This window comes from Odontesthes bonariensis, chromosome 1 (genome assembly GCF_027942865.1).
Source record: "Odontesthes bonariensis isolate fOdoBon6 chromosome 1, fOdoBon6.hap1, whole genome shotgun sequence".
In the NCBI taxonomy this organism is placed as follows: Eukaryota; Metazoa; Chordata; class Actinopteri; order Atheriniformes; family Atherinopsidae; genus Odontesthes; species Odontesthes bonariensis.
Window position 1 is genome coordinate 35,236,551 of NC_134506.1, and position 26,736 is coordinate 35,263,286.

The 26,736-nt window shown below is 43.8% G+C and overlaps 1 protein-coding gene across 8 annotated transcripts in view; it reads left to right on the forward strand.

Annotated features, from left to right (window-relative positions):
• akap13 (A-kinase anchoring protein 13) overlaps positions 1-26,736 on the forward strand; it is a 107,283-nt gene that overhangs the window by 21,155 nt on the left and 59,392 nt on the right. For all 8 annotated transcript variants that reach the window (XM_075465562.1, XM_075465524.1, XM_075465534.1 and 5 more), the window contains exons 2-8: positions 27-70; positions 7,778-7,931; positions 13,705-13,868; positions 15,068-15,239; positions 21,730-21,913; positions 24,154-24,349; positions 24,631-26,734. In XM_075465562.1, coding sequence (XP_075321677.1) covers positions 38-70; positions 7,778-7,931; positions 13,705-13,868; positions 15,068-15,239; positions 21,730-21,913; positions 24,154-24,349; positions 24,631-26,734 — 3,007 coding nt within the window. In that variant the 5' untranslated portion in view covers positions 27-37. The remainder of the gene's footprint in view (positions 1-26; positions 71-7,777; positions 7,932-13,704; positions 13,869-15,067; positions 15,240-21,729; positions 21,914-24,153; positions 24,350-24,630; positions 26,735-26,736) is intronic.

A 26,736-nucleotide genomic window follows, 5' to 3' on the forward strand; every position in this document is an offset into this window, starting at 1 on the left:
CTTGTCATTTTTTGTTCTCTTTTCAGTGTCCAGGGAGATGAAACTCAATCCACAGCAAGCTCCATTGTATGTAAGTATCACGAATGACACAAGGACTTAAATACCATAAAGATTATTTCTCCAGTGCAATTCTTTATTTTCATTATCTTCACCATAGCGCACATTTGTCCACCCCAACAGGTGTTTTCACTTTTCAGGTATGTGTAGGTGTGTTGCAGAATGTGAATAGATGAATTTCTGTTGAACCTGTTTGTGCAGCACAACCCAAACTTGTACTAATAGGCCAATGGTAGTATTTGGTGTGAAGACCTTATGTCATTCTTGGAGGAACTCCACGTGACTTGGACATGAGAACAGCTCTAATAAAGCAGAATAATTGGAACAAACTCTTGTGGAGTTCCTGGTCGTGGAGAGCAATAGACTGCATGGAAATGGACCTGGTGTGTAATGTTTGCTTACTGTCAAATTTTATAATGGTTTACAATCTACTTGAGTCCTCTGTTGTGTATTTGGTGATCTGGCACTGCATTCTGAGAGACTGGTCATAGTCCAGAAATAGACCACATGACTGAAAAACCGCGCATATGACTGAAATGGCTAATATTAGACTGAAGAAAGACTTCAGTGAGAAGCAGTATTTCATGACACTTTTCAAATCCAAACCCGTTATCTCCAGTCAGGATAGAAACGACTCCCATAACTCTGTGTCCCGCTCCAAACATTCATTTATCGAGGAAGCTCACATCATTAATCTTAGTGCTTGAAAATACGACCATCTTTCCAAGCATCCGGTTTCTCATGTTGATTTAAAAATCGTTCTCAGCCACATTTTTCCTTTTAAGATTTGCAGCGTTGTTTTTATCAGTCCAGTCAAACTGCAGTCACATGGATTGTAGCGATAGGAGTGACATTCAGGTTGAACAAGCTGTCGCATTCATTCATCCTTTTTCTGTTGGCTTTCATTTTCTTTCATTTGTTAGAAATCTCCAGATTCTCTGTGGTCAGGCACTGGAAGACCAATAATAGTAATAATTTCCCCCCCGTTTTAACTGTATCATTGATAAATGCATTTCATTTTGTTACTTTAGTGAAAGGAAAAAGTCACAAACTGCAGTGGAGTTTTAAGAATAAAAGGGGTCTCTAAGTCGGATGAAACTTTTTAAAACAGTTTTACGTCCCCCGCTGGTAATATCATTATACTACATTTAAGCAAATCTGCAAGAAAAACACGAGCATAGTTCAAAGACTCGCTGTATATCATCAGGGAGTGTGTGCTGTTTAATGACCCATGCAGAACTGCCCCCACCCTGCGTTTCTTATGATGACGAGAACTTCGACTCAGGTGTCTCCACTGACTCACGTACTGACTCACGTACTGACACACGCATGCACACGTCAAATCTCTGGACAGATTTTCAAGCTGCACCGGCACTCGTGATTTAAAATGTAAAAAGTAAAAAAAAAGCGAACAATTGGTGGCCACCAGTGACATTATATTGGGTTGTTTAAGTGGAACAGATGCAGCTTGCTGCTTAATTTCTCTCATATTGCTGAACTAACCAGTGTGTCAAGCAAACTGCTTCACAAATTTTGCAGTTTATAATGACCATTATAAACTGCAGCTCCTTTTAATCCCTTAATTACAGTTAGATTACAAACTGCCTGTCTTAACCAACCTAATATTTAGGAGTATAAATTTTTGGTCCTCCAGCATTAAAATGATATTGAAATATATTCAGGCGCTCTCATGGCTCCCGCATTATTTGATAAATATTTAATGATGTGTGTGTGTATTGGGGATATTTCTGAGTGAGTGCCTTTGTGGTTCCACTGGTCTCCTTTTGCTAGCAGGTGTGGAGGGCACACAGGAAATGAGATCAGTTAGAGAAGTGTGTGTGTTTGGGTGTACGTGCATGTGTGCGTGTCTAAAGCCGAGACTAGCTCACACATTAACCACCCAGATAACCTTATCTGTGATTTACGGTCGGGCTCTCCATTGGATCCAGGCGGGCAGTCAGGCTTCATTAGGCATCAGATTTTAGACACTTATCACAGCAGTTCACTGGGAGATAGCTCAGAGGGGTTAAGCAGTCGGCTTGTAATTGCATCTAAAGCAAAAAGTCCCAGTTTGTAAGGGTATAGATCACTAATTGGTGAAACAACTATTTTTTAAGAAGGCCGTAGGTCAAGACCTTGATGTTGTTGTAATATTACTTTGGCCACCGGGGGATGTTTAGTCGGGAAGCGATGGATTAAGAAATTGAGTAAGGGCTGATTTTATTTTCAAGAGCAGTGGGAGAGAGAGTTATGTGATTTGTTGGGCTGAGGATAACATGTGGAAAATGTGGTTACCTCCAATAACAACGGGAGCCTCTGTTGTTCTGGCTCTGAGTAAACGTGCAGTTTACATACTTGGCATTTAGCGGACGATGTTTTCCAGAGGCGCTTACTATTAAACGAGCAGGTAGGGGTGTTCAGCGTCTAACACAGGATGCATGACTGCAGGCAGGAGTTCACCAAACCTTTGAAGTCTCTGCAAGGAGATGATGTCCAAATTTACCTCTACAGGGAGGAAAGATGTGCCAGATATCAGCAGATTTAGTAAACCGGAGGATGTGTATTGTTTAATTTTCTCTGGCAATTAAACACATTATTGTCTGATGTAAACAGAGGCTGATGCTACCGGTATCTTTTTTACTGCGTGTTGGGCAGAAAGGAAGCAAAGTTTGTGGGTGATCCACGTAAAAGTAGTGATATTGTCCGATGATTAGCAGGGTTGCGAATCCAAAAAAAATCACCAATAAACTTGACATCTGTCTGGATGGTGGGAGGACGTACCCGGAGAGAACCCACGCATGCCTGGGGAGAACATGCAGCTTCACACAGAAAGGTCCCAAACCAGAATTTGAACCAGAAACCCTCTTGCTCTGAGGCGACAGATCTGAACAACACACAACCATGCAGCCCCCCCCAAAAAAATACCCACAGGGAAAGATAAGTTTCAGTTCTTCTTATCAATTCCTCAGCGCAGCCACAGACAGGTCCTGGAGGAGAGCTATGTCGGTTCTAGTGTCGCCAACTCTACAGGCTACCATTTAGCAAATTAAGGATACCTCCCTCTCAGGACCTGTGTACATGACTACACCACCCATCAATGTAAATAGCTACCCTGAGGAGATTGCTTATTATTACACATTCTGAAAGGAATGAATAGGAATGAATAAATCTGAATCCATTAAAAGGATCTGAATCAGAGTTGACAATATTCAAATGATTCCTAACCCTAATATTGAGTAAGCTATTGCACTTGTAAAATGTGTTCACGTCAGCAGGGATGAATACCACTTTCAGGAGAGTTGTTATTACAGTTTCGGATCAACTGGAGGGCCTAAACAAGGATACACAAGTTCACACTACGAGACTTTGAGCGTTGCTGGATGTTTGTATTGTTCATGCTACACAACGTGCTTCTCTCGTGATTGGGAGATTTGAAGTCACTGTGAATTCGTAATACCCGAGTGTCACCTACTATGAAAGTTTTTTGCCACACTTCACCCCCCCCCCCCAGAATCATCTGTCTTCTCTTTATTAAGTAGTTTCAGTTGCCATACAGTCAGCTCCTGGTGATGTAATCCATTTTTCTCATCTGGTTGTTGGAGAGAACTGGCAGTCTCTCTTCACAGCTTCTTTCTCTTGGGTCTGTCATAATGTTGCACTCTGGAAACATGGAAGAGGCATCTGTGTTCTTGCTGTTAGTGGCTCAGTTTAACCAAATTCTGTTCCGTCTTCACCATGCCCTCCGATATGTTTGTTGTCCGTCTGTTATGTTCCTTTTCCGAGGTCCCCTGATCCCATCTATCCCATCTCTCGGCTTCTCATTGGCAGTAGCTCCTCACTCAGAAACTCCTCCCCCGCCGACTCCATCAGAACATCAGACATGCCAGATGTTTGTTTGAAGACTGGGACGTGTCCTCGAGCCTCGCATATCACGCCTTACGTGTTCACACATAGCGTTTCATGACTGCCAATCAAACACAGAGTTGCATCAGATCTGGGCCATTTTTCTGTTCCCTCCAACATTTCTCTGTACCTGAAAATCGGAAATTAGTATCGTTCGGTGTGACAACTCAAGCAATTTGGCACAATTTTGATGTCTCGGCGCCCAGTTTGACGTGGGGCAAATCTCCACATTATCATGCCTGTTTTAACAAACCCAGCCAAGATGACTGACTATTAATATCAATTGCAAAATTAGCTATGCAATGTGTAAATGCTTCAATACCGACCATTATCTGGATAAATGCAGCAAGCACTGCAGGAGGATGTGGGGAGAGGACCACACTCGCATGTACATACTCAGAAAGAGGGGGTTGGGTTCATAGCCTCCAGCTGTGCTTTTCATGTTGCTAAAAAGCAGTCTGTTCCTTGTTGAAGCTCTGGGATTAGCAGGTCAATACCTCAGCAGGTCACTTTGTTAGGCACTTATAACCAGCAGAGAGCACAATTATACAAACATCCATTACACAACTTCAGAATGGATGCTTTCTTATTTTTTATTCACACTGAATAAATTCGAGTGGGTGAGAGTGTTCCTTTCTTGTGTGTTAGTTTCTATTGTTGGTAAGCTCAGCGGTGTTGGTTTCGGTGTGTGTGTCGGCTTGTTTGCATGTTTTGCAGAGGTCTGCGCAGCACTGCTTCCTGCCGTCTCCAGCAGATGTTTCGGGTCTCTGTTCCTCCACCTCCACCCCCATGCCTGCCAATACATTTGCTTCCTGAAAGACTCACAGTGATCTTACTCAGTTGATTTTCCTTCTCTGCATTCCCTTCTGTTTCAGTCTTTAAGTAAACCAAATAATGCTATTATTTAGAAACTATCTTCTACATTTTATTTCTACACTCAGCTTTTAGGTGATTTAGTGTCTTAGAAAAAAACTTGCAATGTTGTTATTTGTGACCAGTTGATTGTAATTTGTACATAATGGGAGGCTGTCGGGTTTCTGCAGGAAATCTCTGCAGCTGCTGTGTCAAAATGCAACAAGTTGCCCTTCTGTCAGAGGTGATTTGCCACCCGCTTACAGCAGTACAGGGAAAGCCATTTGTCTTTTTGCCTTTCTTTTGTGCGTTGTGAAAAAGTGGAACTTATTTCACACTAATACGCTTTAATTTTCCCGTGGAGTACCAACTGCCAAATTCACTGAGGTACCAATCTGTTCTGTAGCGGCAAGCCCTAATTTCCAATTGGGGCTGAGGATAAGAGATGAGTTTTTAATGGAGAGAATGTAATGCCTGCTGGCTTCCACCCGGCCACAACTCATTTACTTCAGTGCCTCTGCTCTGCCTGTTAAAGCTGATACTCTCTGAGCAAAGCTAAGCCAGCTCTCTCTGTGCTGCAAGTTAGTGTATTCAGTTTTGGCTCTCAGAGGGTTACTGCAGGCTGCCTCTCTGCCTGTGGCCTCTGGGTGGACTTTAAACACCCAAACCATACTTACAGTGTTAAGCAGCATCACTGGCTTGCCAAACAGAGGCCTTCCGATCCCGAGGCTGCTGATTGGCCTCGCTGTTGTCTGCCAATTGATCTTCCCTGGAAGAAACGAGGCCCTGAGGTCACCACTAAGAGAAGGAGGAGGCACCTTTAACCCTGTTAAGCTGAGCCCACCATATCAGCCTGCTCGTGTTGGGCCAAGTTGGTGGAAAGGCTGCAACACTGGTCAGATCAAGTCGGATGAAACGTCCCATTATCCTTCCTTGGTGTCAGCGAGCTGCAGTCCTCCAGTGGAAAACAGCTAATTTGAACAATATCCCTATGTTATGCTGCTTCTCCTCCTCCTCAGTCTATCCTCAGATGAACCCACATCATTCCCCAAAATGTGCAGCCGTTAAATTGGCCCATTGTTATTTTAGAAATAGAGCAGACAGTTCAGTAACCGCATAGTTGTACTATTTACACTCTGGGAATTCGCATACAGGATTATCCTGTAAGCAGAATTCTAAAAAGATGTAAGCATGCAGTGAATTTGTGTTAAAATTTCAAAGTCTTGCCCCATAGGCTGGATAGAAAACATGGACCTGGCCACATGACACCCCCCACTGCTTAGTGGGCTGCTATTTTCGCTGACACATCCATGCCAGTTTTTTTTTTTAAAAATGGGCTGTTAAAAGTGAGAGGAGGACGTGTTAACAGAACCTTAAGTGGGTTTGTGACCATATGAGCCCCATACTCTTTAGTTATTCACAGTCTCTTAAGTGGACATTTCTTAAAGCTCAGAGTTGGTGTGTTTTCTTTGTAACTTACCATATTGCAGTCACAAACTCAGTTAAGGAGCCAAGGACAGTGGCTTGTCTGAAGCATACTGGGCTTTATCTTCTTTTTTACTCTGAACATCTCTACTAAATGAACATTATGCTGTTTGGAAGAACAGAGCCATACATTTATTAGGAAAATATCTACTGTGGTAACGAAAATACGGGCCATTTTCCCATAGACCTGTCGACAAGAGACCTCTTGTTGCAGCCACAGGAGTCGCACCCTGTTGGCCACGAGAAAGAAGGCATGTTGAAAGTGCTTCCACATTGGTTTTACTTTACAGACCCACGGGCTGTCAGTCCTTAAAATAAAATCTGCCCGGTTTGATACACTCGCCCCCCTCTCGTTCTTGGCACGAAGCAGTGTACTCCAGATATTAAGCTATAAATGCTAGAGGAGAAGATGATTTTACATTGAAGGCTAATCAAAATGATTTAAAAACATAGTGCTGTGTCAGGTTAATGTTTTACTGGGATTTCTGGCAAACCTGCCAGACGTGGACGTCATAGGACGTAGTGAGCAGAATGTTTTTATAGTAGATCAATAATGATGCCAGCTCTTAGCTTCTAAAATCCCGCCTAGTTACAAGTGTAGACAGTGAGCAAGCTCGTGAGCTAAACTAGGTTAGTTAAAGGGATATTAACATTTTTTTGGCTAAATTAGCGGTGTGTGAACTAGCAGCTCCTCAAAACAGACACAGCAGAGTGTATATTTGCAATTTCATATTATTCTGGTTTCCAAAACGTACAGCGGGTGGGGCATGCGCAGTATTGTGGAAGGTGGGTTTCTTGGCCCTATATTTTCTGAACGGAAGAACATCTATGATGTGCAGATTGTGCGGAGCCACAGGTCAGCGATTGTCTTTACAGAGGCTGCACACACCAGTGGTTCTTTTAGAAAATATAGTGCCATTAGAAAATGTAAATACCTGTCTGAGATATTTGCTTTTGCACTATTTACATGACTTCATTAGTTAATTTATCATGCATACTTTTGATTCTAATTTCTGGCTCATTTGTGTTTGCCTCTTAATGTGTAGCATGGTGATATCAGTAAACATTAGCTATTTAATTTGAGGCTTTAGTCTAATTATTGTAAACAACCGTGGTGTTACTAAGACTGGCTAATGCCACGGGTCAGTTTCACTGTTAAGTTCAGGCACCCACGTCTGCATCTGAAGGTATCACGAGTGATTGAATTTTTCTGTCTTGATGTAGTTTCTTTTTTCTTTTTAAATCTTAGGCGAAACAGATAAACGTATCCATATATATCCTTACACGAGACTCTTCTTTATGAATCCACATCCAAAAGAAACTGGTTAATCTCAACAGCACACACGTTTACACCATGCTATGTCCTCTTATTTTAATATGACACAAAATGATAATATACTTACATTTCAGATGATGTTTTTCTCGCTTATTTCTTAATGTCTTGCTCTTCCTTCCTCTTTCTGTCCAACCATCTCTGCAGGGCCATTGTGTTGTCACAGTGCAGCTCGCTGATGAAGAGCTGGCTGTGGATGATGAGGGTGTGGACTACTTCCTGCTGTTTGCTGGCAGCACACAGAGGCACCTTACTACCACCCTAAGGAGCAGTCATGACACCTTGCAGGCGCTGTGTCCCGGTGAGCCAGCCTACCCACAATGCCATGCAGCCTCCCTGTTTTTCCATCTACTGCATTAAATACACGTCGAATCTTATTTCAGCTCTGTTGTGAAAGATTTTCACTGATGGTTGTAGATGCCTGTAAGTAAATTTCGACTGCATTAATCAAAACTGAAAGGAAGACTGCGTGAAAGTATTTCATGCTCTCAGTGGCCACTCGAGCTCTGTCAAGTCTGTCGGTAGATTATTGGAGAGGCCTTGTAATTTAATACAACCTCACCAGTAACCATGACCTCCAAGTTAAACCTTTATAGTTGTCGTAAAAGTTGACTTTATGCCCAAGCACTTGTATTAGACACTGTAAATGTGTGTGTGTGTGTGTGTGTGTTTGCTGCAGACCACTGATACATCAAGATAGTTGAAATGCAATCAAATCGCTCCAGAACATTTAGAATTAAAACCATTTATCATCACTAAAAAGTGATTATTGGTTCCCTTTTTATTCCTTTGTAAGCTCAATATGGGGCAGCCTTGATTATTTTAAGAGGCGTTTAAGGATTTCAAAATAGCACAGACCTTTCCTACGCTCTCATCCTGTTTAAATTTAGGATGGTGTTAATTCTGCTGTGGTATCACACAGGAAACACAGTGTCATCCACTCCCGCTGCCCCCATTTTTCAAATATTTTTAATTTAATTAAAAAACTAATTTTTTATTTTTTTTTGTTTTTGGGAGAAATTTCCTCTCTTCTAGTCTGACCCATTCATCATTCCTCGTGGAGCTGCTGCTATGATTACAACTGAGAAAATGAAAATGCAGTGAGCGTTTTGTCAGAAGTATTGTTCCAAGGTTAATGAATAAACAGGCAGAACAGAGCTAAGGGTCAACTTTCACCATTTTGTTTTTAACACCATCACTCAGAAAAACGGGTCATAAACGTAACGTGTTACACAAAAAGCGGAAAAGTAAATGAGGGCCCAGGCACAAGCAAGCCAAAGCAAAAAGTGGGATGGTGGTCTCTGGAAACAACTAGACTTTAGAAGTTGGTTTGTAGAAGTGGCTCAGTCTGATTGACTGCATGTCGGCTGCTGGCTGGCACTGTCGAAGTGCTCCTGGCAGCACATTTTCCAGCTCTGACAGCACTGTCAAGGTTTTTGTGGCCAAGCGAGACTAAAAGATGCTTAAAACAGTCCGAAGATTGAGCAAATCTGATAAACTGGGGAAATCATTTCACATTTGGGACTAAAACACCACAGTTCTGACCATTTTCATCCTCATCTTTCACCTGCAACAATCGTGAATGTTGGCAGACATTTGAGGTTGGAAGACAGTGTAAATTAAAACAGAATGCAGAGATTTAAAAATATCATCAACCACTATTTTATTCACAAGGAACAATGAAAACATCAGATGTTGAAAGTGAGACATTTTGATATTTTATGAAAAATATTGGCACATCTTGAATTTGATGGCAGCAACACATCTCAAAAAAGTTTGGACAGGGGCAACAAAAGGCTGGGAAAGCAAGTGGTGCTAAAAATAAAAGCAGCTGGATGAACATCCATCCATTTTCTAAACCCGCTAAATCCAATTTAGGGGGAGATGGGGCTAAAGCCGCATGTGAACATGGTCCAGAAACCCCATTGTCCTCTGTGGGCCAATGGGCCATTTAAGACCAATTGAGGCAAATTAGAAAAATGTTTGTTGGTGAGATGAATCAAAATCTGACATTCATTTTGGAAATCATTGATGATGCGCCCTCTGGCCTGAACAGGAGAGGGACCATCAAAACTCAGCATCTCTGATGTTTTTGGGATGCATTAGTGCCTCTGGAGCTGGCACCTTGCACATCTTATAAGGCAACATCAGTGCTGAAATGTGTACGCAGGCTTAGAGAAGTGTCCCATTCAGACAACCTGTTTTTCAAGGAAGGCTTTGCATGTCTTAACAAGATTATTACAACAGCTTGACCTCATAGTAGAAGAGTCCGGGCGCTGAGCTGGCCGACCCGATCTTTCACCAACTGCATCAAGCAACAAAAAAAATGACCCTGTTGAGCAGCTAGAATCCTATACCAGACATTCCTCTCCCAAAGGTCCAACAACTGGTCTCCTCAGTTCCCAGACCTTCACTAACTGTTGTTAAAAGAAGAGGTAGTCTACCTCATGGTGATCATAGCCCTGTCCTTTTTTCACATGTGTTGCTGCCCATCAAATTGAAAAATGAGCAAATATTTTTCATTAAATAGTCAAATGTTTCACTTCCAACATTTCATACGTTCATCCACGTTTATTTGTTTTGTTTGTTTATGATATTTGCTAATCACTGCAATCCCAACGACTCGGAACAGGGGCTGTATGAAGATACTATTGAGTCTGTTTTCCTCTGTATCTGCCTTCCAGACGGGTTGAAAGGGGGAAAGAAAAAAAACAAAAAACTGCAGAACATGATAAACGGCGTTATCTTATTAAGAGCTCAACTGAATTACAGGCGTCTGTTGGGGGTTGAGAGGAGGTGTTACTTTCTTTTAACAGATTAGCTCTGCTTCACCGCTCTCTCCATCAGACCGCTGCAAACTCTTAAAGACCGAGCTTATGACCAAAGAAAAGGTTACAGGATATATATTTCCCATAAGGCTCGGAAAGATGGCCACAGACTATTGAGATGTCCTTAAGTAAGGCATCAAAATTTATCAAGCTTACCGGCTGGCAATTGACTGCGTTTGTAGATGCATACAGCAGTAATCTGACACATGGTAACACACATGGTAGGAATATTGTTCCCGATTCCTGAGTGCTATGGACGCTCCTTTGAGAAGGAGGTAAATAAATGCAGAATCCCATGTAATGTCCAATAAATCAGAGGCAGACAGTCTGTCAGTACTGCGCATATTTACAAAGTGGCAGTGCAGAGACTTTATTCCCTGCAGGAGTGTTTTGGCATCGGCCGTGTTTGTGTGTGTGGACTGCAGTCATCCCTGTTCATTCTTTTTGTTGTGACAGCTGAAAGGCCATTTGGATAAACTATCATGTTGTGTTGCTAATTTGCTCCTGACTCATGTTTGACTCGTGACTGAAGGGGGTGGGGGTCATTTAAATAAATCAAACGTTTCATTAGGTTAAACAATATTTCAGATTTATTTGTATGAATTAGGATTTAAATCAGCAAATCATTAAGCTTGCACCCCGTTGTCAAGAAATTATTATCATAAAATGAGTTCACCAGTCGACTGTAGAATTTGAAAAAACTGAAAAATAGATTTTTGATTGTACAGCTTAAGTTGATAAAATGAGCCTCTGCAGTTGCCTTTATATGTGAGGCTTGCATGCGCCCCTGTGGGACATTTCTGCATGCCCAGACTTCCTGCCATGGTCCAGACACTTGCGTGTTTGCTGAAATGGTGATTCCAAATGCCTTTTGTGAGGGCAACTGCATCAATGAGCTGACATTTGTCTAAGCTGGAAATGATTTAGAAAGGCAGAATTATTAGTTGGCATTGACGTCATTTTGGCAAACCAACACCACAGCACTATGTTAGATGGACAGTACTATGTCCAGCCTCTGATCTGATAAGATACAGCTATTTAACAAGACTCTAACTGTAAGGAGAGCTAATAAGGAGTTTATTACTGCAGTTTATGTTTGAGGCAGCCATGTTGGCTTGTGAGGTTATTCACACTTTCTGAGTGTGCAGAAGGTGTTCCATGGGATTTTATTTCTTTTCTACTTGTAACACAGAAGTTCTAAGTTGGCCATTTTTTTTTTTTTTTTTTTTTTTTTTTTTACATTAAAGGGATAGTTCACCTCTTTTGACATGAAGCTGTATGACATCCCACATTAGCAATATCATTTATTAAATTTGACTTATCCCCCGCTGCGTCCTGTGAGCCGAGTTCCAGCCTCGTTTTGGCGTTGATGAAGGCAGTCCGGCTAGTTGGCTGGGGCCACAAAAATAAAGCGTTTTGCTTCTCAAAATAATATGCGTTCAAAAGAGGAACACATTTGCATCACAAAATCGTTCATCCAGAAAAAGTCAGACCTCACAATCGCTTGACGCTATTTTCTCTCTACCTTCATATCAATGCGTGCAGCCACCTCCGACAGCCGCACCTGTTACGGTATTTACTGCTCGGAAGCAGGGGACTGCTCGGTCTGCACTTCGGTCTGCACAGTTTACACAGCCCGTAGTGATATGAAGGTAGAGAGAAAATAGTGCCAAGCGATTGTGAGGTCTGACTTTTCCTGGATGAATGATTTTGTGATGCAAAAGTATTACTCTTTTGAACGCATATTGTTTTGAGAAGCAAAACGCTTTATTTTTCTGGCCCCAGCCAACTAACCGGACTACCTTCATCAACGCCAAAACGAGGCTGGAACTCGGCTCACAGGACGCAGCGGGGGGTAAGTCAATGTTCATAAATGATATTGCTAATATGGGATGTCAGCTTCATGTCAAAAGAGGCGAACTATCCCTTTAATGGCAGAGTTGTAAAGTCTTCTTGGTAGCCCTGAAAATCAGTATAACAAGCTGAAGTCGCTAACACACTGTCGCCCCCATAGCTGTTTAGTTCAGGCTGCAGTGCATGATAGTCCATGTCTCCCAATGCAGTGTACAGCCACTGGCCACCACTTGCAGCTACATAGTGCAATTGGAACAATGGAACACAGCCTCTGTCAAAACCTACTTTGTTTCCATGTCTTTTACTTTCTGGATAATGTTTAATTTATTATAAACTTTTTATGACTGTGTTGTTGTCAAGAGCGCACTAAAACAAATTGTATACAATCAAAAAATTCCAAAATTCACATTTGATCTTATACACAGATAGACGGGTAGCATACAGTGCTCTGTGAAAGTAGTCACTCCTCTTAATATTTTTAAACTATGACATTGCAGCCTGTAATTTGGATGGCTAAGTTTGGGGATTTATTTAGGAAAGTAATGGTAGTTAATTAAGATCAAGGGATCGCAGTTACCCCCAGAAGTCACATAAATTATTCCAGCAAACTCCACTTGTGTGCAGTGCATGTCACATGACCTCTGTGTATCTGTTTGTGTAAGTTCTAGAAAAGTAGAGTTTTTGGTAGGGCAATGAAAAAATAAATAAACAAACGAGGGAAGAAAAACAAATGGCATCATGATAAACCAAGAAAGTGCAGACTGCCAAAACTCCCAGACCAGATACGGGGGCATTATCCAGGGAGGAAAACCCAACACGTCATCATCCCTAAACCACCCCACCTACAGGGAAGTGTGGTGGTGGCAGCTTAATGCCGTGGGATGTTTGTCGTATGCGGAGTTAGGGAAGTATTTCAGAATGGAAACTGTGTTGGGTGGTGCTAAATGCTTGATGGTGCTGAAAAGATGTTCTCAGTCTAGATGGATGTGTCAACATAACAACAGTCCAAAGCATGCTGATTGAAGAGGAAACATTTAAATGTCTCGGAATGTGATGTGATTTCTACACCACTGCACACCAGCAGAGCCCAACAAACTGAGGTCGCTACTGAGGGCAGTTACTCATGCATGTTGTTTTTTTCCCTTCCATTCTTTTCTTATTTTTGTTTCGTAATTTCAACGCTTTGCACTATCAAAGTGGTGCTCATATATTAACTAAATATTACAAACCACACAAAAGTCTACTTTAAATCCAGATTGTTTGGCGGTGAAAGGTTGTGAATAGGTTTTTTAGGCACTGTGGGATTTACTGACTTTAATTTTGTTTGCTCATCTCTTCTTCTCTCTTATCTCACCTTTTCTTTTTGTGTCCCTCCTTTGTATTGTCTTGTAGCTCATGACTGCTGCGAGGTGGTGTTGGTCACGTTGTGTTCAGCCACCCGAGCTATCTCCGAGGACTCCAAGGACCCAAAGTGTCATATAGGTCATGTGGCTCCATTGGACGAGCAACGATTCAGCTTTGTCCAGGATTTGGCTTTCGACATGGCCCAGTTTCTGGTGAGCAGCGAGAAGAGTCATTTCCAGTCTTATGTCGGCAGACAAAAGACGATCAAAACTTTAAGCTCGGCACACTGCAGGAGAAAAATGTCGTGCCATATATTAAAGGGATAGTTTGCCTCTTTTGACATGAAGCTGTATGACATCCCATATTAGCAATATCATTTATGAACATTGACTTACCCCCTGCTGCGTCCTGTGAGCCGAGTTCCAGCCTCGTTTTGGCATTGACGAAGGTAGTCCGGCTAGTTGGCTGGGGCCAGAAAAAAAAGCGTTTTGCTTCTCAAAACAATATGTGTTCAAAAGAGTAATACATTTGCATCACAAAATCGTTGTGGAGGAAAAAGTCAGACCTCACAATCGCTTGGCACTATTTTCTCTCCCTTGTATCACTCCGTGATTGCCACCTGCCGACAGCCGCGCCTGTTACGGTGTTTACTGCTCGATTTGCACTTCGGTCTGCACAGTTTACACAGCCCGTAGTGATATGAAGGTAGAGAGAAAATAGTGCCAAGTGATTGTGAGGTCTGACTTTTTCTGGATGAACGATTTTGTGATGCAAATGTATTACTCTTTTGAACGCATATTGTTTTGAGAAGCAAAACGCTTTATTTTTCTGGCCCCAGCCAACTAGCCGGACTACCTTCGTCAACGCCAAAACGAGGCTGGAACTGTGCTCACAGGACGCTGCAGGGGGTAAGAAAATGTTCATAAATAATATTGCTATTATGGGATGTCATACAGATTCATGTCAAAAGAGGCGAACTATCCCTTTAAGTAGTGGGCGGAGTGACAGATTAGACAAAAATTGCAATGTTGTTCTTCCTTCCCTGAAAGTCCCTAATGTCTGACAGTTATCGGTATTTATAGAAATATAATATTAATTTTGTTGAACAGGGAAAGATGACAAAAAAAACTTTCTTCAGCAGTTAAAGCTTCTAATGGAACATATTTTCGCTTCTCAGTGATTTCCAATTTGACCAAGATTTGTTTTTGTCAGCACAGCTGCAGCCCCAAATTGAGCTCGGAACTGATACACGCATGCGGATATGCCTCCTTACATTTACATCCTTGGTTATTCATCGGCATCTGCTTAATGCTCTTATGATGAGCGTTTTAGAATGCGCTTCCATTAAACAAAGCCGCAGCTCTCCTTCTCTGTAAAACTTGACTCATCTCAGTAATCGCCTTCCACACAGGTGAGCACAGCGGGCCGGGCTGATGGCCTTGACGGGGTGCTGCTCCTGGATGAGTGTCAGATTCCCCTGCAAGAGTGTGAGCGTCTGGATGAGAGCCTGGCGCTGGCCCTGAACCACATCACCCTGCCTCCAGGATGGAGCTTACTGGGGAGCAAACGGACCACCAGCACCGGTGAGACTGGCGGCCAGTTGACTGTTGCCATACATTTTCGTCTCTCAATATAATGTCAGAGAGTACGTTTCTGTCGTTATATGTACATTCTCACTTATTATACTAGTTCAGCACGTAATATTGCTGTTTTTCTTGCTTTATTCGCTTTCACTCATGAACACTGGAAATTTTCAGGAGAATGTGTAGAGTTTCTTTTGGACTTTTGGTTTGGGCGGTTAAGCAGCATTGTTTAGCAGAAGAGGCTCCTTGTTGTGTTGATATTATTAGGACATGAATTTTTACCTTTCTATAATAGCAAAAATCCTCTGGCCAATGGCCATACGCTTTTTGAAAGGGGTCCATAGACTGAAACCTGTGATTAAATCACACATTCCTTCATGAGATTTGATCTTATTGCTTGAGGCCCTTTGTGGTCCTCCATTTGAGCCAATTGAGTCTGCGGATATGAAATGCCTTTCATACGAGACCGCTGTACTTCTTGATCTGACCTCTGCAAAAATCGAGTCGGGGACCTACCTTCATGGACTCTTTGCCCTTCCCTCTTGCACTCAGTTTGCATCAGATGGCTCTAAGATGACCGTACGCCCATATGAAGCTTATTTACCTACGGTTATTCTAAGTTTTTACCACCCTCCTTTTGATTTTGAGAAGCGGAGGAGGTTACATTCCCTGTGCCCGATGCGTTTGTTGCATGCTTACATTGATCGCAAACAGAATGTGCGTTTATGTGACCAGCTGTTTGTATATTTTGCCAATCCAGCCAGGGGCAAGGCTGGATAGTGGAAGCTGTTTCTCCAGCTTACAGCAGCAGGGGTCTCCCTGCACCTCATGGCGTCAGAGCTCATTTAACCAGGGGCGTGGCAGCGTCATGGCCTCCGTTTATAGGAGTTTCTGTGGGTGATGTCTGCGCTGCTGCTAGTTGGTCGTCCCCGCACGCTTTTGTTCGCTCCTACCGCTTGGATGTGACAGCCCCTTCGGTGGCTCACTCTGTTCTTCCTGCTGGGTCTGAACCGCACTAAGGAGCTTGTTTTGACTTTCGCAGGCATGTCTCAATCAAGCATGAGAGGCTTTAATGCAGAAGTGCCATACATATTCAAACATGACTGAATGTTATCATTTTAACGGAACATGAACCCATGAATGATGCATAACTACTGTCTGAAGAGGGTTGTAGTGGGAGTGACTCCCATTAAGTTCTACAGTTATGGAAGAATGTAGCGGTAGAGTTCTAAAGTGCTCTGTCACTATCAAGCACCATCACTGCAGTGATTTTGCATCATGATAGTGAGAGCACTGGTTTAATCACAAACCAAACTATTCGGTCTCAAAACAGTTGTTGTGAAATTGCTTATGACACATCTATTGGGTAAGAAATAACATTGTACAACCACAGCTTCAGTCTAACTTCCTATTATTTTGATGATAATATCAACCAGTTGACAGCCAGTTATTTGGCCAAAGGTAGGCATGACTGCCACGCACAGATCATTCTCTCTTTAGCGGTCTCTTATTAGTCTTCACTTGGCCTGATATTTGCAGTGTTATGGAGCTCATTGAGCTTGTCGCTGCTTTAGCCCTGGATTCACAGGGTCTGGCTGCTAAGTGGTCCACTGAGCTGATTCCAGCAAATCAAAACAATGCTTGAGACCAGAGGCATAGCAGGGCGTTTCAGAGGTGTCGACTAAAAATATGTACCTGGTCTATTTTTGCTCATCTGCTGCACAGAGCAGATTAATCTGGTATGAAGCCCGTTGAGAGATGATGGTAATTTTTCAAAATGCAGCAGCCACTGTGTGCTTGTGATCATATATCATCTTACTGCATCAACGCAACTGCTGGCAACAGGGCGGAGGTTAACCATTCGCAGGGTATTCACCGAGTGGGCATTTACCACTTGACAATCGCAGTACGACGCCATAAAACCGTTTACAATGACACTACCAGAAAGGTCAAGCTGTGGAAATCATCTGCAGGATTACAAGGTGAATGACCTCGCAAATACATACCACAGAAATGTGTGATTTATTTATTTTTTCTAACGAAGCCATGTGAGTGTTAGGCTGTGACATAGTTGACATGCTGCCCCCCAGACATTTACCTACAAGGCAAGATCTCATCAGAGATGCTGTACAGAGGCAGTGTGCTAACAGTTCTACAAGAGTTTTACTGGCCAGAAAAGCCTAAAAGAAACTTGTCCAAGATGAACTTGGCAAACGTTTAGCAGTTTGCTTCTATTGCAGACGTTGTTGTCTGGTCATAGATAAATGAGGAAGGTAGTCTAGATTGAACTGACTACACCGCTGGGGGGCACAAAACCCTTGACGGGAATGCCAGGAAGGACCAGGAGGGCCAGGAGAGAGGGTGCCAAGTTTCCTGTCAGAGCTGAGTGTAAAGGTTCCCAGGACAGTCTACTTGGTCAGTTCTTTACAGAATCTAAAATGTATCTCTGGATGACTCCTTATCCACCTCTCTATTAGTCTGCACTCGCAGCGTGCTGCAGCCTGGGCAGGTAGTAGTTTGGGCTGAGAGAAATGGCCGTATCAGTGCGAACAAAGACGCATTTTTATTGAAATGAAAGTGCCAGTGTTCTCCATCCGTTGACTCAGATGACTTTAATCAGTTAAAAAAAGCTAAATGAGCTGATTTGGATGATAAACTCTGCAAAGTAATTGCTGTCTGTGAAGTGGCATAATAAGACTTCTGGGAGTAGTTTTTTCCCTGCCTCTCGCTTTCGTTTAGATAATAGCTCATGGCTTAACTTGAAATCGGATATGAGACCAAACCCGGAGAACCAGCAGAATTTAAGATATGACGGACAGCTTGAAATGAAAGCCCACAATTGCTTCAAATATTTTATTCATTGATGGTGTTGCGTTTGAGTAGAAAATCAAATTTTCAGCAGTGGCCTCTCTCCCGATTAGATATCACCCACTTGTTACTGTGGGAAGTCTTTTGCTTTTTAAAGACGGACACAGGCACACACTCATTGGCTCCTTCGCATGAAACGCAGTTGTCACAATTTTGATGTGCAAGGCGGCCTCCAGCAGAGGTGAATGATGTGTGCTCTAATAGGCTGTGCTTCACAATATGTCACCGCTTCAATACAAGACGTTCAGCGGTGGTGAACTGCGGGGAGGGAAGAGGAGCGCAACTCTGCTCTCCATTTATCACATCTGTGGGATGATGGATAGCGGCAGACTGCAGGTGGAGGTGACGGTGGTTTATCTCAGTCATCCTTCACGCTGTGAGCACGCAGCAGTCACTGATCTCAGCCGAGCAAGCCATTTATTGTTGTCTGAGAAATTCCCCTCACCTGGAAAAACTGGGCATGTCATTAAAAATGGTTAACAATTCCCAACTGATTCAACAGGCCCGAACAGGGCAGCACCACAAGCTCACTGCTGATGCTTCCGTGAGTATGCGGGCTGCCAGTTAAGAGTTTTAGCTAGGCTATTATTTGTTCCACTAAACTTCTACTAAACATAACATCCAGCTTACATTTGTTAAAATGTTCTTACCAGTGTATAGATTTTGTATTGGGAAAGTGAAGTTGCTCTCACATCGTGTTAAATTCTGGGTAATTGGGGTCATTGTTCCGTCTTAACCCATGCTGGAAGGACCCCACCTGCAGTGAGGCTGCCTCATTCTCATGCTGCATGATGACCTTCTGAAATAAAGTCTCAGTCAGTTTCTCGCGTGATGACCTCACTTAAAATGTTTTCGACGATGGAACATTAAAGCAAACCGTTGTCAGTGCAGCAGATGGTAAAAACCTGTCTGGCCCTCACAAGGTCTTAAAATGAAGTAAATATTCTAATATTCAGATAAACAACAACACATACTACACTATGATTATTTATTGAACAAAAGCAAAGTTGAAATGCAAAAACTGGGTGTGAAAAACCAAGTCCACAGCATGATTTGATGGCTTCTAAAACTACCTTCAGCAGCAATAACTTCCAGCAATAACCAAGCAGTCTCGCATCATTGTGGAGGAATTTTGGCCATCGGGTTTGAGGGGCATTTGTTTATGCATGGCTCTCTTTAGGTTCCGGACTGGCTCATTGCAACACCTTCGTTCTTTTCTTTTTCTGTTTTGGTTCAGTCCAGGTTTGTCAGTCGGACAGACGGCCTCACATTTAACACTACAACTATGCTTTGGAATACACGGGAGTATATTTTTTCCTTCTCTACTGTATGACCACCTACCTAGTAACGAGCAGGTCCTCCTCATACTGCCAAAGGAGCTCTGACCAGTCAGAGACAAAGAACACCTGCGTGGATCCGAGAGTGTCTGGCACCGAGACATTAGCAATGGATCGCTTGGGCCCTGTGGGTTGTGGAAGGAGTGTTTGTGGATTGGGCATGCTTCCCACACATACTATCAGATCTAATCAGACTGTGATTGCCTCAGACTCTGTTAAGTTCTTGGAGCCTTCTCTAAGCAGGTTTTGCATTGCCGTCCTCGGGGAGACAGCTGTTGTCATATGCGATTTTGGTTTGGGGTGACAAGGTGAGGCAATCATTCCTCAGTAGATGGTGCTCCCATCCCAACCGGCAGCATGCTGCGAGTTACTTTCACATTCTTTGTTGAACAAATCAAAACTCTGAATTGCTGACTGTGTTGACAGAAAGGAGGGATAGTTTCATCGCAAGCCATCCAGTAAGTCAAGCCAATATATATATAAAACCAGAAGTTAAACACTAAGGTGATCCATAAGAAACGTCAGGGAATTGACTAAATTAGAGGGATTCCTGTAGCTTTTCTGGTAGAACAATCTGGATCTGTGAGGTTGACCAACACCTTTAAGCCGACTAAAACTGGATTCTTTATTTGCCCTAAACCTTTCAGGATTGGCTTCTTTAATCTGTTTGAAGTCATTTTGAATATTTCGGCAGAAGGAAAATGACTTGGCTGGAATGGCAGCCAGTTTTCAGAAACCACCAACAAACCCCGCAGTAAAGCATTTCCTGCTGCTGTTTGGCATCGCACATTCCAGTCCGGCCCGGCTCAACCAAGTGGAGCTTTACAGTCGACCAATTAGCTTGAAGTTCACCACGGCAGGGCGGTTCAGACTGGCCGGGGTAAATGGACTGAAACCTTTCATCAGCAGAGGTTGCCTAATGATAATTGTACTGCTAATAACACAAAGAAAAAAGTGTTTTATGCCCATTTCACTGCTCAGTTGTAGTTTCCATCTCACTCTGATCATATCTCTGCCAAGGGCAGACTTAAATCATCCCATCAGAGAGAACGGACGAGTTGCTGGAACACCATGACAGTGTCTGGTAGCTGAAGCTGAAAAAACATATTTTTCACGTTTGCTCAAATAGATATAGATATTAAACAAGAAAATATCAATTTGAAATGAAAACAACACTGCTGCTGCAGTAAACATTTCCGTCTGTGTTGCCTCCACTGCAGTATATCTTGACCAACATTCATCAAGCTAAAATATCAAGCTCGTAATATTTATTTGTTTTACAACGAGTTGTTTCAGTATGCACGCGTGCTTCTCGTTTTCTCATGCATTTATTGCGCTGCAGAACTCGGTTTCCCACTCATTGAAATGGCGATGTCAGTATAACGGCATCCTCTTTAAAACCGACGCTGTCGGTCAGGCGGCAAAATAAATTGACTCCAACGGAGAAGTTTGCTGTAGGAAAAGCAATGTTTTCATCATCTTCCCCAGCCAACATAGAGGGATGTGTCTTTGCACACACTCAACATGAGCTGATCTTTGGAACGGCCAACAGCCACTGAGCCTGGCTTTGAGGCTGGAGGGAGCATTTGTGGCAACCTGTTGCTTTGGCAGAAAGATGAAAGTTTGTGTGTGTGTGTGTGTGTGTGTGTGTGTGTGTGTGTGCATGCCCATGAATCTCTGTTACTGTCTTTGGGGGCGCTTAAAGGGGAGAGTTTCAGTGTTTTATAGTGTTTTAAGGAGCTTGACTGATACTGGGCCAATAAGGGACTAAATTTAATATGGCAGTGTGTTGTGCTCGTATATGGCTAACCTCTGCTGGAATGAAACGGTGTGGTATGAGTTTGTTGCGGATTCCTTGTTTTGGTTGCTTTGATTGGCTCCTTTATCGTCTCATATGAGTTACGGCTCCAAACCTTTGCATGTAATCAGGTTTCATGCACAAACGTGTCAGGTTTAAACCATGGGTGTTGTTAAAAAAAATTGCTTTTTTTTTTTTTTCCCTGCAAAGACCTGTGCTGATCCGTTGTTGAAAAAGCTGGAGAAAAGCACGCTGCTTTATCAGCCTGTAGATACGCAAAGGCTCTGTTGTTTACTGGGCCGCTGTGGATTGCCCACTGGTTTCAGTAGTTAGCATTGTGGCGTTGCCAAGCTGCCGCAGGTGATGGTATGTTGGTGACTGCGCCATGAATCGGTTGCCTGGACTGCCGCATGCTTCTCTCTTTCCCTCTTTGTTTGGGTGAATCTGTGTTTATCTGTGCATTTGTCATCATTCGTCTCCTCCTCAGACCTGAATCCTCAGGAGACGCTGCTGCATTTCTCGGCACGCCGGGGCCTCTGTCGGGTGACGCGCTTCTTGCTGCAGCTGCCTGGAGCCAGACTAGCCCTTCAGTTGGCCAACAGAGAGGGCCACACCCCGTCCGCCATTGCGGCATCAAGAGGACACAAAGACCTTCATGAGCTTCTCACAAAGTAAGTGTTTGTAGAGTAACAGAACAGTACTTTCATGGTTAAAAACAAATGGTGAATGTTTGATATCCTGTTCGCACTTAAAAAGGCTCCTCAGCAGCGGCGCCTTCCTCATAAGATCTACTGTACTGTGCAAAAGTCTTGAGTCAGCCCTTATTTCTTTATATTTACCTTGAAATATTACTCTTGTAATATTTTTAAAGTGGTCTCAAGCATTTGTTCTCCAGGTTTTCTGAAGTTTTTCTTTAAACGTTGAATGCTTTTTTTCTTTTCTTATTGTGTCTTTTCTGAAGGGATTTGAGTTTTCTTCTTTGTTTCTTTGGTTATAAACCCACTTAGAAGTGACCTATGAATCGTTTGAGCATAAAAAGACACTTTGTTACAAACAGCCTGTGGCAAAGACGCATTTCATTCCTATTTCTTCAGCTACATCTAAAAATAAATTCCAAAGGTAACACAGTTTGACGGCTTAGAATAATGTTTTTGCACCACCAACGTGAGGAATTTGCACGGGTGTAGAACAAAAGCAGAAGTGGCAGGACTAAAATCGATCCTCACCAGACGAACAGCATATGAAAGTGATGCACTTCCAGCAAAGACCTGACCCAGGACCTGAGAGATGCATCTTTTTCTTCAGTTAATTTCAGCTAATGTTCACCAAAGTGTCATCAGAAAAGGCATCTGTGGTAGGAGAATGGGGAGAAAACGCTGAGGTATGCTAAATGATACAAGAAATGGACTAGAAATCTGTGGCAACGGGTCTTATGGAGAGAAGAATCCTTCCCAGAGCCCCGACCTCAACATTATTGAAGCAGTGTGGGACCAACTTGACAGAAAACAGTACAAAAAGCAGCCAACGTCAAAAGAAGAGCTTTGGAATGTCCTTTTAAGAAGCCTGGAGACCTATTTCTGATGACTACATAAAGAAATGACAAGAAAACTTGCCTAAGAGGGTTCAGGCTGTGTTGAAGAATGAAGGTGCTCATACCAAATATTGACCTTGAAGCTCATGTGAATTGTAGGTGCTTTATGTACTTTATAGGCACGCCTTTTCATAAATCACTGCACCATTTTCCTGTTTTATTGGCAGCTTACAAAGAAATGAGGAGTGACTCGAGACTCGTCCACAGTACTGAATGAGACTGTCCTGTGACAGTGGTACCAGCTCAGAGTTTCAGTGAGCATTGCCCTCTTCTCTGTGCAAACAGTTGCATGTCAACATATGATGGTTTTATTCCTCCTTACTGGATTGTAATGTTTGTTGTCCTCACAGAACAATAGAAGTATTTAAAAAACTAAAAAAAACCATCACCACGAAGCCCCACTGCAGCGTTGCGTAGCTCTTTCAGCTGCAGCCAGATAGTTGGGGGCAAATAGAAGTTGTGGGCTGTCAGTATTGTTCCAAAGGAATCCGGAGTGATGGGAAACTATTCTGCAGCACAAAGGCTTCAGTCCTGCGCACACTGACCTGTTGTTGCACCTTTCCAACATCTCAGTGTGCGCAGTTTTGTTTTAATTCAAACACACTGCAATGCTGTCCCAGTTTAATGGACAGGGAATGAACAAATGTGTTCTGTTTGAAGTTAAGTCAAGTATTATCCACAATAATTCCTTCTCTTCGAGAGAGTAATGAGGTCAAATGTTCTCCTTTTTTTATAGTGTAACATTAAACTGCTAGAAAAAAAAACAACAATTCTCTACTAAATGGACTGAGACGCAGCTTGAAGTGGAAATGGATCCCTTTTATGTTTTTTAAGCACTCTTATGTGTTTGTGGCAGAATAGTTTTCACTTAAGTAAAAAATGAGGATGCCACCAGCTGAAAGCCAACTTCCGCTTAGTGAGCTTCCCTGTTGCAAGGCGTCGCTTTACAACCTCCAGCTCTCTCTCTTTATGTGTTCGTAATTACATTTCGCTCATGAAAAGTGAAGTCACTCGCAGCCCGGCTGGTGATCTCAGTCGCCAGGCCTCGGAGCGAAGGCAGACCGCCCAGGATTACGCAAACAGGATCTGCCTTACTGGGAAGTGTATCCACTTAACAGCGCTATCTCTGTGAGAAGAAACACTGTACATTCTTTAACTTTCAACACCTACCAAAGATGCAGAAGGTAGGCGGGTTTTCCTTGAATGTTTATCCACCTCTAGTGGCCTTTTTGTAGGGCATCGCAGGATGTATTTTTCTGTGTTTCTGTCAGACTCGCTGCTGTGTCTGGACCTTTTTTTACTGTGTTTATTTCATGGCAGAGCTGAGACGGATGCTGAGACTGACCAGAGGACTGAGACTGCCCAGCTGTTCTCTGCGGATGCTCGGGTGTTTTGCGATCTCGCCACGCTGAACACGCACACTCTGACGGTGAACATCCGCCCCGGCTGCGACCCGCCGACCCTTCAGAAGAGTGTGGAGCAGCTGCTGCACCTTATAAGCCATCTTCATGCCAAGGTGAGCCACGTCGCTTTGCACTTGCAGCAAGTTATCTCTGCTCTTATTGGCTTGATCCGGGAGCACTGCTGCTCCCTGACGCTGTGTTTGTCTTTTCACTGCCCTCAGTTTTTTTAACCTTCAAGCTTAGTTTGTATAACCATTGGAACACCTTATGCAATCACGGAGTCGGCTCTTGATAAGAACAAGAGAGCAGCTCTGTTGGTTTTTTTTTTTTTTTTTTTTTTTTTTTGTTAGAGAAAAGGGTAACATTTATCTTCCTCTCTTTCTGTACTCCACAGGGAGTTTCTGTGCTGGAGCTACAGCTAGACTCTCTTCACACCTCTGCTGAATGTTGTGACGGTGTGGAAACGAACTTACCCTGTCCGGGGCGACTCCAGCGGGCTCCTTCGGTGTCAGAGTGCCTGGATTCAACAGCTGAGGGGAGCGGGGCAGTGAACTGCCCAGCGGACAGCGGCGACACTGTTGACACTGTTGGCACTGTTGATTGTGGACATGGCGAGATTGGGAATGCGGAGAAAGACTGCTGTACGTTTGTGAGTGCTCCAACTTCAGAAATACGCCCCCAGGAGCATGGCCTCGGCCCCCCAGAGGACTGGGTGTGTCTCGGTTCAAACTGCGAGGGAGAGCTTTGCCAAACGGAGGAGGAGGAGGGGAGGGAGCAGCCCGTTGTTTCCAGCCAGAGTTTGAGTTTGTGTGACAGGAGCGAGGGAGCACAGGGTGAGACCGAAGGGGGAATCCTACCAGCAGCAGCAGCAAGCTGTGGTAAACAAGCAAAGGAAGGTGATAGAGGGGAGGCTGCGATCCGGGAAGAGCAGGGAGAGGGACAGTCTGAGCAGGAAGCAGAGGACAGCACAGCCCGGAGCAGGGAGGAGGAGACCAGCTCAGAGTCAACTGATCTAATAGCAGCCAGTGGAGACACAAACACTTCAATCATGGGCCAATCTCCGTCATCAGAATGCTCCGAGGTTTCAGACGCCTCTGATTCCGAAATGAAGGAGTGCTGTCAGGAGGGAGAGAATGTCGAAGAAGAAGTGGCAAAACTTATCCAGGGGCTCTGTGACACACTGTGTCTCCATGATGAGACGGAAAAGGAAGGGTTAACAGACCCAAGAGACCTCCCCAGCCCATCGCTGATAGACTGCGGTGATGTAATCGACGAGCCTGAATCTGCTGTTCCACGTCTTTTGATAGAAGGCCTCCATGAGGGGGAACCTCCGCCAGACATAAACAGCCAAGAACAAAACCAGGAAACAGCTGGTGGGGATTATGCTGCGCAGCAGCAGCAGGGTTTGGCTCCAGAAACTGGTTGTCATTTTGGGAATTGTTCTGTTGCAGTGAGTGTTAAAGAGCTACACGGTGAAGACGCAGACGAACCCAGTGGAACTGAAAGCACAGGTTTACCTTTGGATGGGCCTGAAAACGTAGATTTTCGGACTTCTGGCAGCTCCACACAGGAAACACGAGCTGATCCGTTAAACTCCGAGCTCTCGCCTGAAAAGATGCCCGTTAAAAGACAGGCTGACCATGATCCGGGCACGGCTCATGGCTCCTCCAGCGACGATGAAGGTAGTTTCAGATCCTTTGGGAGCTCTTCGACAGAAATATTCCACCCCACTCAGGACAGCATTACAATGGAGGATCAAGACTTACCTCAAAACAAGATAACAGAAGCGTCCTCAGCGAGAAGCCAGATTGATGACCCAAATGATCTCAAGTCAAATGAAAACAATGAGCATTCACTCAGTGTGGACGAGGGGCTCCCCTTGGAGCCTGCTACAGAGCGCAGCCAGGATGGCACTGAGGCTGAACCCCAGCTGTCAGAGAGCATCCAAACAGCGGCGGCTTTGAATGCTGAGGGCACGGAAGAACCGACACCCGAGCTCTCCAAAGAGGATTTGTTGTTAGATCCGGTGTTGTCAGCGAGCGAGGACAAGCAAACAGTGGAAGACAAAGACGGTGAAACTGGAAAGTCCAACAGCTCTGACCTGAATGTAGAGGTCGAGGATTCTGCATCAGAGTTGTCCGCCGTGGTTCTATCAGAACCAGGTCCATCTGTCAGAGAAGAGAGCAAAGTGATTCTTCCAGTTGAAGAAGATGATCAACAGGAAGAGCCGAGTGATAAATCTGTGGAAGTGGCAGCAGAGGAGAGTGGAAATGTGCAATTTGTGTTACAGCAACCCAAACAAGATGACTCGGAGCAGGCGGCAGACGAGGTGTCGGCTGAGGAGCTCCGCGCTGTCTCCTCACCAGAGGTTTCAGAAACACCTGCTCCCAACAGTGAAGCTTCCACAGAGCCTCCCGTTGGGAATCAGATGGCTGAAAACCAAGAGGCTCGTGACACAGCGGATGGAACTTTGGAGAGCGGCGGCAGTGCAACCCGAGGT